Raw genomic sequence first — 12,693 nt, 5'->3', positions numbered from 1 at the left:
AGCAAAGCTGAGAACCCGGCCAGGTGGGGGTGGAGCAGGAGGAGGGAGGGAGGAAAGGGAGGTGCAAGAGGCCGCAGCTCCCAGCACAAGATGGTAAGCGGCTCCTGCTACTGCACTGGGATGTGTGTGTGGGGGTACAATATATGTAAGTGTGGTGAGGCGAGTGAGTGGAATGGGAGGGCTTAGGCACCTAACAGAAAGAAAAATGGGGGGGGGTGGGCACAAAAAGAGGGCGGGCAAGATGGAAGGGGGGTGGAACCAGCCAAATGGGGGGGGCTGGGGAAAGAGTGTGCCCATGGGTGCCTGAGGGTGGGCCCACAGCAGGTGCTGCTGCAGAGCCCCACAAGAGCAGGGTGGGGGAGGAAGGGGCAGATGATCAGGGTGGGGCCCAGATGGAGAGGGCCCCGGTGGCAGCTGGGTGTGGGGGTGGGGGGGCGGGGAAGGAGGCAGTGGCTGCAGTGGTGGGGCAAGGACCACACCCTTACACCCCACCCCCAACTATGCAGCCACCCCTGTGGAGCCCCAATGGAGAGGGGCCCCACCCAAACTCACCCCTCCCCCAAGCCACTCCACAGCGAGCTGTGGAGGGAAAGCGCAGCCGCCACCCAAGAAAGCCCCTTACCTCCTCTGAAGGGGTGAGGATGCAGCAGCCAGTAGATGGAAGAAGGTGGGCCCAAATAGAGGGCCAGCAGACTCCCCCCCAAAAGATGGAAGGGGGGGATACCCCCTTCCCTGCCAAGAGGCAGGGCAGCAGGAGTGCCCCCACACACCACCCACCTAGCAGTTCCAGAAAAAACTAGCTGGGAGGAGTGGAGTGGAGGGGAGAAGAAAGCAGCCTGCCTAGGGCAGGGGAGAAGCTGGCCCAAAAGAAGGGGCCAAAAGCAGCCCCAAGGGGGGCCAGCGCCAGCAGCCAAGGCTGCTCACCTCCCACCACCTGACCTCCCAGCCACAGGGGCCCTAAGTGGGCTCTCCGTGGCAGCTCCCCAGCCTCTGGGGACAGGCTGCAGGAGCGCCCCCCACCAGAGAGAAGAGATGCCGGGTGGTGAGCCAAGGCGTTCTTGTTCCCTGACTAGGCCCAGGCCCTCATTGGTCAGATGGACCCTGTGCTCCCTATAAAAGGCTCCCCATCTGGTAGCAGGTGGGAAGGTTTTGGAAGGCGCACCGGACCAGACCGGACCGGACTTACCTACCATGGGGAAGCGGTGGGTGAAGTGGCCCAGGGTGAGGTTGCTACTTTGGGGCAGGGGTAGAGGCCCTGCCAGTTGCTTCTTGTCCTCGTAGGGACCCTGGGCCGGAGTCCAGGGTAGAGGGTGGGTGTGGACTCCCCTGACCCTTCCCCAGAGGGATTACTCCACTGGAGCAGGCGCGGGCCTGCAAGGGGACTGGCTTTATCCTCCCCACTCTGGACTTGCCTATGATGAGGATGGCTCACTAAATGGAGACTCCTGCCTTTGGAAAGGCCTGGGCAGATAAGGGGTCTCCGTGAGTCTCTGAGGCACACCAGAGAACCGCCAGGAAACACAGGGACCCACAAGGGCTGACAAGGGACTTTGTCACAATAGCTACATCTCTCCACACACACATCCTACAAAGTAAAAATGGCATTTTGAAGTAACTTCAGACTCACTATGCGCTCCCTCAAGTCTGAATGGCCCATTTGTACAATTCTATCTATTACTGGCTGTCCTGGCTTGCCCTTAATTTCTCTGGAGTAACATCATCCAGATGCATCCATTTGTATAGTCATTAAACATAAAATAATTTTCACACAACCAATGTGCTGATCCATAATGTTAGGATTTTAAAGAATTACTCATTCACAAGTCAGAACTTGCTTGGATACTAACAATATTCTGTTAACAATTAATGATCATTTACTTCATTAGGCAATACAAGATACACATTTTAACACCAGATGGTTGGTGAATTAAACAACTTTAACATGTATTTTATTATTTTATAATGCAATTAACTAAGGTGCAAACCAATTGTTTTTATATCAGCGCTAACATTGTATTATACATTTTATTTCAGTTTACATCAACGCTTAGTCTTTGAGCTAGTCTTACTAACCTCCTCGAGCAAAGCTACTGGATAGATTTACATCCAAATGTCCTGGCACTACCTGCTTAACCACAGTGGACATTCTTGAAGTCCTCCTTTCAATGCCTAAAGTCAGTCAAAAACAATAGAAGATTAAAGGCTACAATGCCATTCAGACTAACATTACTCAAATGACAAAAATGTTCTTTTTGTGCTTCAATTGCTACCAATTCTGTAATTTAAGAGGCCCTTAAATTTGTTTTTAGAGATAATGTATAAATTTGCATCATTATTGAGACTAGACTTGGTTAATGCAAACAAAGTATTTAATGACAAATGAAGCAAAGCAGGCACAGATTTGAGATGGTGTTAGTGTTACTTTGAAAAAATAGGCATTAATTCCAACAAAAGATTAAGCCAAGTAGACAAACTTCTCAAGACACATGCTCCTGTTTCTAAAACATTATTTGAGTTAACTTTACATGAAACTTATCAGGTTGCATAACATCATAAATGAAATAAAATACTGACTAAATCTTAGTGACTTCACTCAGATCTAGATAAACTAGAATTTTCCAGTTATTTAAATAAAATTATACATGGAAAAATTAAAGTTAATTGTGCATAAAACATGGAAATAACCATTGCTTATGCAACTTACACTACAGTAATTTTATAGATAAATACTGCATATATTCATGTAGCATCAACTTGCAACATGTTTTCAAATTTTCACGTAATATAAAATAAAGCAGTGGTTCTCAAACTTTTCAGGTTGGCAACCCCATAATTGAAGGAAAATTTTTTTGCAACCTCCTTACATTTAACATAGAGTAAAAATGTATTAATGATAATGTTAAGCCTATATAATCTACCTATTATTACTACACTGGACCTCACATACTTCAAAGGTATTGACCTCCCTGAAGTAATTTTGAATTTTTTTGCGTGCTTTAGAATTGTAATAACATTTCCAATATCTTGCAACTTTCCTGATTTCCTTTAGTGATCCTCTGGTGCAGCTCCTGGCTAAGAAACACTGAAATAGTGGGCCAAGTAATAAAAATTATGATGGTCCAATTTATCTACAACCTTGGTCTTACTGAAATTGTTTTGAAGAATAATGTAGCTTTCAACATTCTTCACACTATGAAAAACTCAACTGCAAAAAATTAGCGTAACTACAGTAAACTCTTGTTTAACTTCTATTTGATTAATCAGCACAGTCAAATAACTGGCATAACTCACAGCTGAGCAGCTCTGGTCAGCAGACACCAGGCAGGAGCTTGGAGAGAGCAGAGGAGTCTGCCGGCTGCACTCAGATGCAGCATGAAGGGACTTAGGGCAGCACTGAGTGGGTTGCCCCCTCCCCCAAAAGGCAGAGGCACTGCTCTCATGCGCAGTGCACAAACCCCAGCCCTGACGCTGCTTCTCCTCTGCTAAGTGGACAATAGGTGGGAGCACGGAGGAGCGGCATCAGGGCTGGGGTTTGTGAACAGAAAGCCAGAGCAATGCCCCTGCTTTGGGAGCACGGGTGGCCCACCAGTGCTGCCCTGTATCCTTCCCGTGCTGCATCTGAGTGCAGCCGGCAGGCTTCTCTGCTCTCCCACCCAGTGTGAGCTACTCATACTGCCCAGAGCTATTCTGCTGTGGTTACGTCCTGCTAGAAGAGAGGAACAGTCTTCTTCTAATGTATGTGTATGTTTGTGGAAAAAGACTGGGAACAATATTCTGCAAGCATTTTTGTTTGTTTCTTAATATCTAATCTTGCTTTTTTTTAGTGTTATGCCTTGCTAGGTATATCTCTCTATTATCCAGAATCTTTGATTATCTGGCAAACTCCAGGTTCCGTAGATGCCAGATACAAAAGAATTTACTGTAAGACACTCAGAAACTATAACCTAAGAAGTGGGTCTATCCCATGAAAGCTCATCACCTAATAAATTATTTTGTTAAAGTGCTACTGGACAGCTTTTTTGTTTTGATAATATATAGACTAGCATGGCTATCCCTCTTTTACTATTAAGAAGTTATGTGGAAAATGTAACAGAAAGCAGACTGGGGATACCTCAGTGGTTTCAATGTTGACCTGCTAAAACTGGGGTTGTGAGTTCAATGTTTGAGGAGGCCACTTTGGGAGCTGGGGCAAATAGATTGGAGAGAAAAAAAATCTTTCAGGGATGGTGCTTGGTCCTGCTGAGAGGGCAGGGGACTAGACTTGACCTCCCAGGGCCCCTTCCAAGTTTATGAGATGTGTATATCTGTTTATTTAACACACAGACAATCACAGTTGTTTACTTTTTATCTTAGTTACAGAAAAGAACACTTACCTGGAGACAAAGCAATTGTTGGTCTGACAGTGAGAGTATTACTGCCATTCATTTTAGAGTGGGTGGAAATTGCATTGAGTAAGGCTTGCAGATATTTCTCCTGTTCTATGTTGCTTGAAGATTCTAAATTAGGAGGAACTAAATAAATACAGAAAACACAAAATAAATTAAATTATTGCTATATTATATATAAGATTAAAACAACATAGAGAATAATATGTAAAAAGGTGATTAAGAATGACAGCAAAGATAGTACTTTGCATTCTTCCTATAATGCACACCAACAGCCTCACATCATTTCTTAGATTCATAGATCATCAAACCAGAAGGGACCTCTGTGATCTCTAACCTCCAGCATAACATGGAACTTCCCAAAATTTATTGTTGTTGTTTACAAAAGTACATCTTCTAGAAAAACAGCCTATCTAGATTTAAAAAACTGCCAGAAATAGAGAATCTACCACAATCCTTGATTAGGTGTTGTGATGGTTAACTACCCTCATTGTTAAGTGTTCATGCCTTATTTCCAGTCTGAATTTATTTAGCTCAGATAGAAACTTCCTCCATTTGGTCTTCTAGAGTTGAAGGTTCATTGTGGGTGAAAGTTTCTGCACTGAAGAAAGATGTTTTGGGCTGCAGCAGAGCAGCTTCTCTCCAGAGATGTCATCCAGCCAGCATCCAGGCTGCAAGGTGTAATGATTTGGGGTCATCATTCTGAGAAACCAGGCTGCCTTCTGTATTGTTAGGTTCAGCAGATCTGAATGGAGCTCCATGATCGAGGTTGTGGAGGCCTTGCTTTTAGCCATCAGTCTCCCGAGATTGCAAAGCTTCCCATTCATTCTATAGACAATCTTCACACCATCTAGAAGCTTGCCATCAATGAGGTGAAGGGTCATGCCGATGAAGATGCAGAACAGTGATGGGGCAATGATGAACCCTTGCTTGACTCCTGTTTTGACTTCAAAGGGTCACTTTGGGATCAGTTGTTTCTCAATATTGTGGCAGTCATGTTGTTGGGAAGCAGCCTTAAAATGCTAATGACTGTTTTGGGGCAGACAATCTTTGAGAGGATGGTCCACAGCACACTATGATTGACTAAGTTGAATGCTCTGGGCATGTCAGTGAAACTCATATATAAGGCTTGGTTGTGTTCATGACATTTTTCTTGCAGTTGCCGGGCAGTGAAGATCATGTCTACTATTGGACAGAATGGTCAAAAGACACACTAGGATTCCGGAAGAATTTCTTCTGAGAGTGGCAGGAGTTGGCTTGCAAGGATTTAAGCTAAGATTTTCCCTGCTGTTGCTAGGAAGGAGATGCCACAATAGTTTCCACAGTCTGACTTTTTGCCCTTCTTGAAAAGACTGACAATCAGGGTGTCTGAAATCTTGTGGCATCTGCTTCCTATCCCGGATCAGGAGGTGGAGCTGTTTGTGGAACTCTGGCCTATCTTCTTTGAAGACTTCGGTGGGGATTCCATCTAGTCCGGTTGCCTAGTTGCACTTCAATGCTTTGATGGCAACTTGGACTTTACTCAGGGTAGGAAGTGTTGCACAATCATCTCTAGTCAGTTGCTGAGGGATTTGGTCCAAGGATTCTAGGACCATGGTGGAGAAGTGGTTCGTGAGCTCATTACAGTGCTCCCTCCAGTGAGAAGCAATGGCTTCATTGTATGGAGCTCCAGCACATAGATGACAATATAGTTGTTGATCTTTCTCCCATAGCCATTCAGGCCCTCTTAAGTGCTTCACTGAAGCACACAAGAATCTCGGCCTCACACTGAACATCAATAAGACCAAAGTGTTCCACCAGCTTTTACCAATGGGACAATCTCATGCACCTTCTATTGAAGTCAATGGAGAACTGCTGGAAAATGTGGAGCACTTCCCATATCTTGGAAGTCATCTTCCTGCTAAAGTAGATGTGATGTGAAAATTGATGTGAAAATCCAGCATCGGCTGAGGTGTGCAAGCTCTGCTTCTGCCTGTCTGAGACTAAAGGTCTTCAGGAACCGAGACATCTATCCCCAAGGCAGAGCTCCTTGTACACTGTGCAGTAGTTGTTCCAATGCTAATGTATGCATGTGAAACCTGTACAACATACAAGTGTCATTTGAAGGCACTTGGACAATATCATCAATGCTGCTCCAGGAGAATCCTAAATATCTCTCAGGAGGATAGGTGCATGAACATTGGCATCCTGGAAGAGTCAAACATGACCAACATTGAAGCCGTTAACATTAATCAACAAATTCGTTGGACTGGTCATGTGGTTCGGCTGTCTGATCAGCGCTTCCCAAAACGGATTCTGTTTTCTGAACTGGAGGAAGGACAATGTGTTGGGGGCCCATGGCAGTGATATAAGAACATGCTGAAAGCACACATGAAAAAGTGCCGCATTGGTGTTGACACTTTGGAGAACCTTGCCCAAGATTGTCCCCAGTGGAGAATGGTAATCCATGAGGGGGAAGTGCACTTTGAGAGGTCTCGCCACAATGCAGACAAGGAGAGGCAGGGAAGAAGAAAAGAAACTGCTCTGCCCCCTCCAATAGCCACCAACACCCTGCCTCTTCTGTGATAAGATCTATGGCTCCAGAATTGGGCTGATCAGCCATCAAGGGACTCACAAATAGGAGGGTGACATGAAGACATCCTATTCTTTATCGAGTGACTGCCAAGAAGATGATCTGAATACAAAACCGCCTGGTCCATTCTGAGGCTAACATGATCATACAACCATCTTGCTTTGAGCTTCCTTAGCAATCTGAGTATCACAGGTGTTGGTTGGTTGAAAGGCATAAATTAAACTAGCAGCCAAAGGGTGAGATAGCTATCCATGAGGGTATCTCTTTTGAAGCAGAAAATATGACAATTGCTGCAAATAAGTCCACTTAAAACACCCCCCTTTATAAATAAAAGGACATGAAGGACTGAGCACTTTCAGACAAGTCTCTGCTGAATTGATTGACAAAGCAGTCTGGAGACTAGACTTTGAGGCATTAAATCTGATGCAGTTTAACAAGGAGAAGTGTAGAGTCCTGCATTTGGGATGGAAGAATCCCAAGCATTCTTATAGGCTGGGGACCAACTGCCTAAGCAGAAGTATTTCGAGAAGATCTAGAGAAGTAGTTGTTCCCCTCTATTCAGCATTGGTGAGGCCACATCTGGAGTATTGTGTCCAGTTTTGGGCCCCTCAGTATAAAAAGGATGTAGATGTGCTGAAGCAGGTTCAGCGGAGGGCAATGAAAACGATTAAAGGGATGGAGTACGTGACCTATGAGGAGTGGCTGAGCGATTTGGGCTTGTTTAGTTTGCAGAAGAGAAGACTGAGTGGTGATTTAATAGCAGCCTTCAACTTCCTGAGGGGGAGCTCTAAAGAAGTTGGAGAGAAACTTTTCTTGGTGGTGACAGGTGGCAGAACAAGGAGCAATGGTTTGAAGTTACCGAAGGAGAGAAGGAGGTTGGATATCAGGAAAAACTACTTCACCAGGAGGACGGTGAAGCACTGGAATGCATTGCCTAGAGAGGTGGTGGAATCTCCATCCCTAGGTTTTTAAGTTCCAGCTTGACAAAGTCCTTGCTGGAATGACTTAGGTGGGGTTGATCCTGCTTTGGGCAGGGGACTGGATTCGATAAGCTCCTGAGGTCCCTTCCATGATTCTGATTCTATGAACTCAAATTTGAACATTAACACTTGGTCTCAACAGAGATAGCAATTATCTCATGCATTACAAGGACTGCTTCCCTTCCTTTGGTATTCATAATGATCTCATGCAAGACTATTAGTATCTCTTCCCGTCACCCCGCCCTTCAGTTACATGTATCTGATTTGTCAGTTTTTATTTCTTTTCTTTTCTTTTCAGTCTGTGCTGGAAATGCTATTGATCTGAAGAAGGGGGTCTGTCCCATGAAAGCTCATCCCCTAATAAATTATTTTGTGAGTCTTTAAAGTGCTACATGACTGCTGGTTTGTTTTGTTAGAATACAGTCTAACACAGCTACCTTTCTGTTACTGTTCTGGTATGTTCTGTGATCTGATTTGGGATCTGTGTGGATTCTTCTTTTGATGAGAACCTTGAGCCACTCACTATGTTTATGTAACGTTGACTACACTTGTATATTATTCTACACAGTGAGAAATTCCCCAGCAAAAACTATTCAGTAACATTCAATATTTTAAAACAATTTTTTGTGTTTAAGTGTAAGAATTTATTGACCAAGAAATTTCTATGCTGATTCAACATCTGTTTTGCCACTTTCCTCTCCATGCATTCTCAGAGGAATTTAAAAATAAATTCTACTAGCTGGTTAATTTCCAGTTCCCATACCATCATGGATTTTAAGGAGGTAGAGGGACCCTTCATTCTGCTCTAATTACTCTGGGTTAGACTAGGGCTTGGATAGATAATCACAAACTAAATTCTTCCTTATTTAGATTACCAAGTTCACTTTTGCCTTGAATTCTGCTTCTAACACAATATGCTTAAGAAACGTGCTAGAGCTGTTTTCTTCATCCCAAGTATCCCACGTATTTAGACTTTCCCTATTGGCTAGCATCTTTGAGGCATTAACTTTTATCAGTGTCATTGTCATACTCTCAGAGCAAAACACCATACACAATTCACTCAACATTCTGCAAATACATAAATAAATAAATAAACAAACAAACCAACCCCAGAACAACCACCACCGTCAAGAGAACAACTATGAGAAAGAGGAGCAAGAATTAAAGACACACCATGCAGCTCATGAGGAAAGTGAAACTCGAGAGTAGTATATACTTCAAAAATCATTTCCCTTTAAACATGCGATTCACTTCCCTCGAATATTCTCTTCAAAAATATTCAGTTTTGAGAGATCTTGCACAGTTCCAATGGTGATCATAGGAAAGATGAACCTTCTTCGTACTCAAAGATCCCAAGCAAATCTCTGAGGCCTATGTCAAATTCGCTCTATCTCCATAGCCCATAAATAATGACAACATAAATTTGTGTGTGATGCAAGGAAATAAGGTTCAATAAGAAAACCAAATTAGAACAATATTGTTTTAAGGAAACAAGTAGGATTGCTATAAATTAAATAATGTATTTGTGAGAACACTCTACAGGAAAAGAATCTTTTTCACTGAAACTATACATGCAGAAAAGCCCAGCAACATTGGCTCACCGGCAGTATGTGTGTTTTGTGATTTGAAAAGGCCAACAACTCCCTTTCCATGGAAGCCCCCAGCTCTCAGCAGCAGAGAATTGATTTTTGAGTTTTTCCAGCAGACAACTGGTAGGCGATTGTGACGGTAACAATGAGCTACCCTCTGTAAACTGCTGTCTTGCACAGACTGAGGTACTACCAAAAGTCCAGGATAGCTGTATGAGTCAATTGAGAGAAAGTAAAAAGATAATTAGAATTATTTTGAAAAAGATTCTTCCTTTTCCTTTTTAAAATTGGAAAACGGGATACATACATACATATATATATGTTTTCACTGACATATGCATTTTTATTTAATGCTCTTTAAAGAATAGCTAATTTTTGTAATACAGTGTAGTCCTGATTATTATGTTGATAGGACGAAGAGTATTAGAATTTGTAAAAAGAAACTTTCATTGAAAAAATGTATATGACTATTTCTTCCTATTTTCTTTCATTTACAGTCTTATTTGTTGATAGATCTCTGCACTCCTAGATTTTCTCCTCATCTGTCTGTGAACAGTCAGGTTTATGAGAATGAGATAAAAGACAGATCACTGGAACTCTTCAAAGGAAATAAACAATATTTTTATACTTGACATCAGTGACTGTATACAGAGCCTGACATTTTAAAGGCAAACATGCTTAGATGTCTTGAATTAAAACACTAAAATAAAAAATTAGGACTTTGGCATTGACCATAACAGGCTCATGTCAAAATGCATTTAAATAATTTAGTAAGAAAAAGGCATAGAGAAAGAATGTGTCCTCTATAAGTGTCTACAGCCTAAGCTGCCAACCAGCTAGCCATTAGCTCAAGTTGCAGAGGCACCTGTACTTCGCTCCAGAGGTCTCAGTTTTGAGTTCCCCTGTGGGTAGTTACACTATCACATCACTGCCTTAGATAAGAGACATCCTGGATTTCATATTTGTTGTGGTCTCTCCATGGAAATGATGGCAATGTCATCTTTCCATTATGAAAACAAAGATTACCCTGCAGTGTCTTTGTCGGATGTGATTGCATTAGTCATGAAACTTCTCTAGATTTGCTGTTGTGTTAAATAGCATTTTGTGGGCACTGATGAACTTTCACAATAAAAAGGGTTTATGCATTAATTTTATACTAACATTCAGGAGATATACACCATACATCAAACATTTTAAAGTAAATACACCAACGATGGATTCATGAGTTCTTATTTGCAGTTCCTGATTTGAACTGTATTAATAAACATGCAATTCAGGTGCAGGTTTTCCAGGTCAAACAGAAATTTTACGTAACAATAAAATTAATTGTGCGTACTTTCCATGCAACAGACACTTAAGAGTTTGCAAATTAGGATTTTATAATGAACAGAAAGGACACTAGAGATCCTCTAAAATACAAAATTGACTATCTGAATATGCAGAGATGCTAATATGTTACTAACAAAAGGAGAGAAAATTGGCACTGCTATATTTGCTGCATTTTTGGTGTTATTGGTTTTGGGGTTATGACAAGTACCATTTTCTCAGAATACTTTGTTCCTAAATTGATATGTTATATGTCATGTATGTTGTGGATTATGTGTAATATGGCAGACACATATTTCTAAATATAAGAGAAACTGATTAACTCACCTTCTACAAAGTGAATACATTCTGTTCAATGCAGTTATTCGGAAGTATTCTGTTTTTGAGCGAGAAGAGCTACTACTGATAGTACCTAGTCCCAAACGCTGATAGTCTCTAAAACAGGCCTTTTCTACTAATTGCTCCATTGTTGACTTCTCTGAGGCTTTCAAAGTACCACTTGTGTGCAGTTCACTGTCATCTGAAACTGAAGTTAAAATAATTTTCTAGTTTAGTATTTACCAATTCATTAGTTATATAATGAAAACAAAAAAGCAGTCCAGTAGTACTTTAAAGATTAAAAAAATAATTTATTAGGTGATGAGCTTTTGTGGGTCAGACCCACTTCTTCAGATCTGTAGAAGTGGGTCTGACCCACGAAAGCTCATCACCTAATAAATTATTTAGTTAGTCTTTAAAGTGCTACTGGACTGCTTTTTTGTTTGCATAGTATATAGACTAGCACAGCTATCTCTCTGTTACTAGTTATATAAAGGAGACTGAGAGCTGCTTCATTCTATTATTATAGAAACATTATATTTACCAAATCCGGGAATTGCTGATGGCAGGAACTAATGAGAATTAACACCAGTTTATACAAATTATAGCATAGCCAACAGAGTATACATTTCATTAAAGTAATTTAAGATAAAGGCTACAATTTTCTGGAACCAATGAAGGGAGCATATTTGAAGCAGCAACACCCTAATACACCAGCATCTTATTATCCATGATCTAAACAGTTCTATTTAAACCTAAGGCAAAGATGAACCCATAGTTGAATGAATTCCATAGTTTTCTATAGAATTCCAAAGTGAGTAGCTCAGGATAATCTACTGTATGGGGAAAATTGATGTGGGATTCTCAGTTACTCCTCTGGATCTAACCTCTAGGGACCAAAGAAGTCAGAATGATGACTATTTCACATCCCACTCAACGCAGAAATGACCTCACTGACCAGCATCAACTATCAAAAGCAGCCAGCACGAGATATTGCAGAGGAACATGTAAGAACCCCACTGTAGGTAGATACCGGATAATCTGCACCGACTATAGATACCTAACTGATCTCTAGCACCACGCGACATGAAGTTTAATCTCTCTTCTACAAAATTTATTATTAATTATGGTAATTCTAGATATCTTGTTATCCATATAAATGTCCAATCATTTTTGACTCTTCATATGTTCTTGGGCTCATCTCCCTTTGGCTGTGAGCTCCCCAGTCCAGCAGGAGGTTGGGAGACCAACTCATATCTTCTGCAACCACATCACCGAAACAACTTAAACCTCGCTCAGAAGAATAATGCACTCTCTTGCTGCACAGAACACAAACATTGCAATCATAAAAAATCTTTGGAGACTGTAGTCTGTTACGTTTATGCATACACGTTAAGTTTATGCAGCAATGTGGTCAATGATTATATGCAACTCCTCGGGGCAGGGCTAGCACAGTTCCTCCAGGAACCAAAAACAATGGATGGTCGTTAACGAAATCACTCATCTTGTGAACACCTCCAGAG

At 41.8% G+C, this 12,693-nt stretch overlaps 1 protein-coding gene across 4 annotated transcripts in view; it reads right to left on the bottom strand.

The window, feature by feature from the left end:
- The window catches only part of SBF2 (SET binding factor 2), a 648,361-nt gene that overhangs the window by 70,773 nt on the left and 564,895 nt on the right, over positions 1-12,693 (bottom strand). For 2 of the 4 annotated variants that reach the window (XM_074997415.1, XM_074997416.1), the window contains exons 26-29: positions 11,180-11,378; positions 9,539-9,735; positions 4,374-4,511; positions 2,074-2,169 (exon numbers count right to left, since the gene is read on the bottom strand). In XM_074997415.1, coding sequence (XP_074853516.1) covers positions 2,074-2,169; positions 4,374-4,511; positions 9,539-9,735; positions 11,180-11,378 — 630 coding nt within the window. The remainder of the gene's footprint in view (positions 1-2,073; positions 2,170-4,373; positions 4,512-9,538; positions 9,736-11,179; positions 11,379-12,693) is intronic. The other 2 variants (XM_074997417.1, XM_074997418.1) reach the window with 1 other exon arrangement.

This window comes from Carettochelys insculpta, chromosome 6 (genome assembly GCF_033958435.1).
Source record: "Carettochelys insculpta isolate YL-2023 chromosome 6, ASM3395843v1, whole genome shotgun sequence".
Taxonomy (NCBI): domain Eukaryota; kingdom Metazoa; phylum Chordata; order Testudines; family Carettochelyidae; genus Carettochelys; species Carettochelys insculpta.
This window is presented reverse-complemented; position numbering and strand designations above follow the sequence as displayed.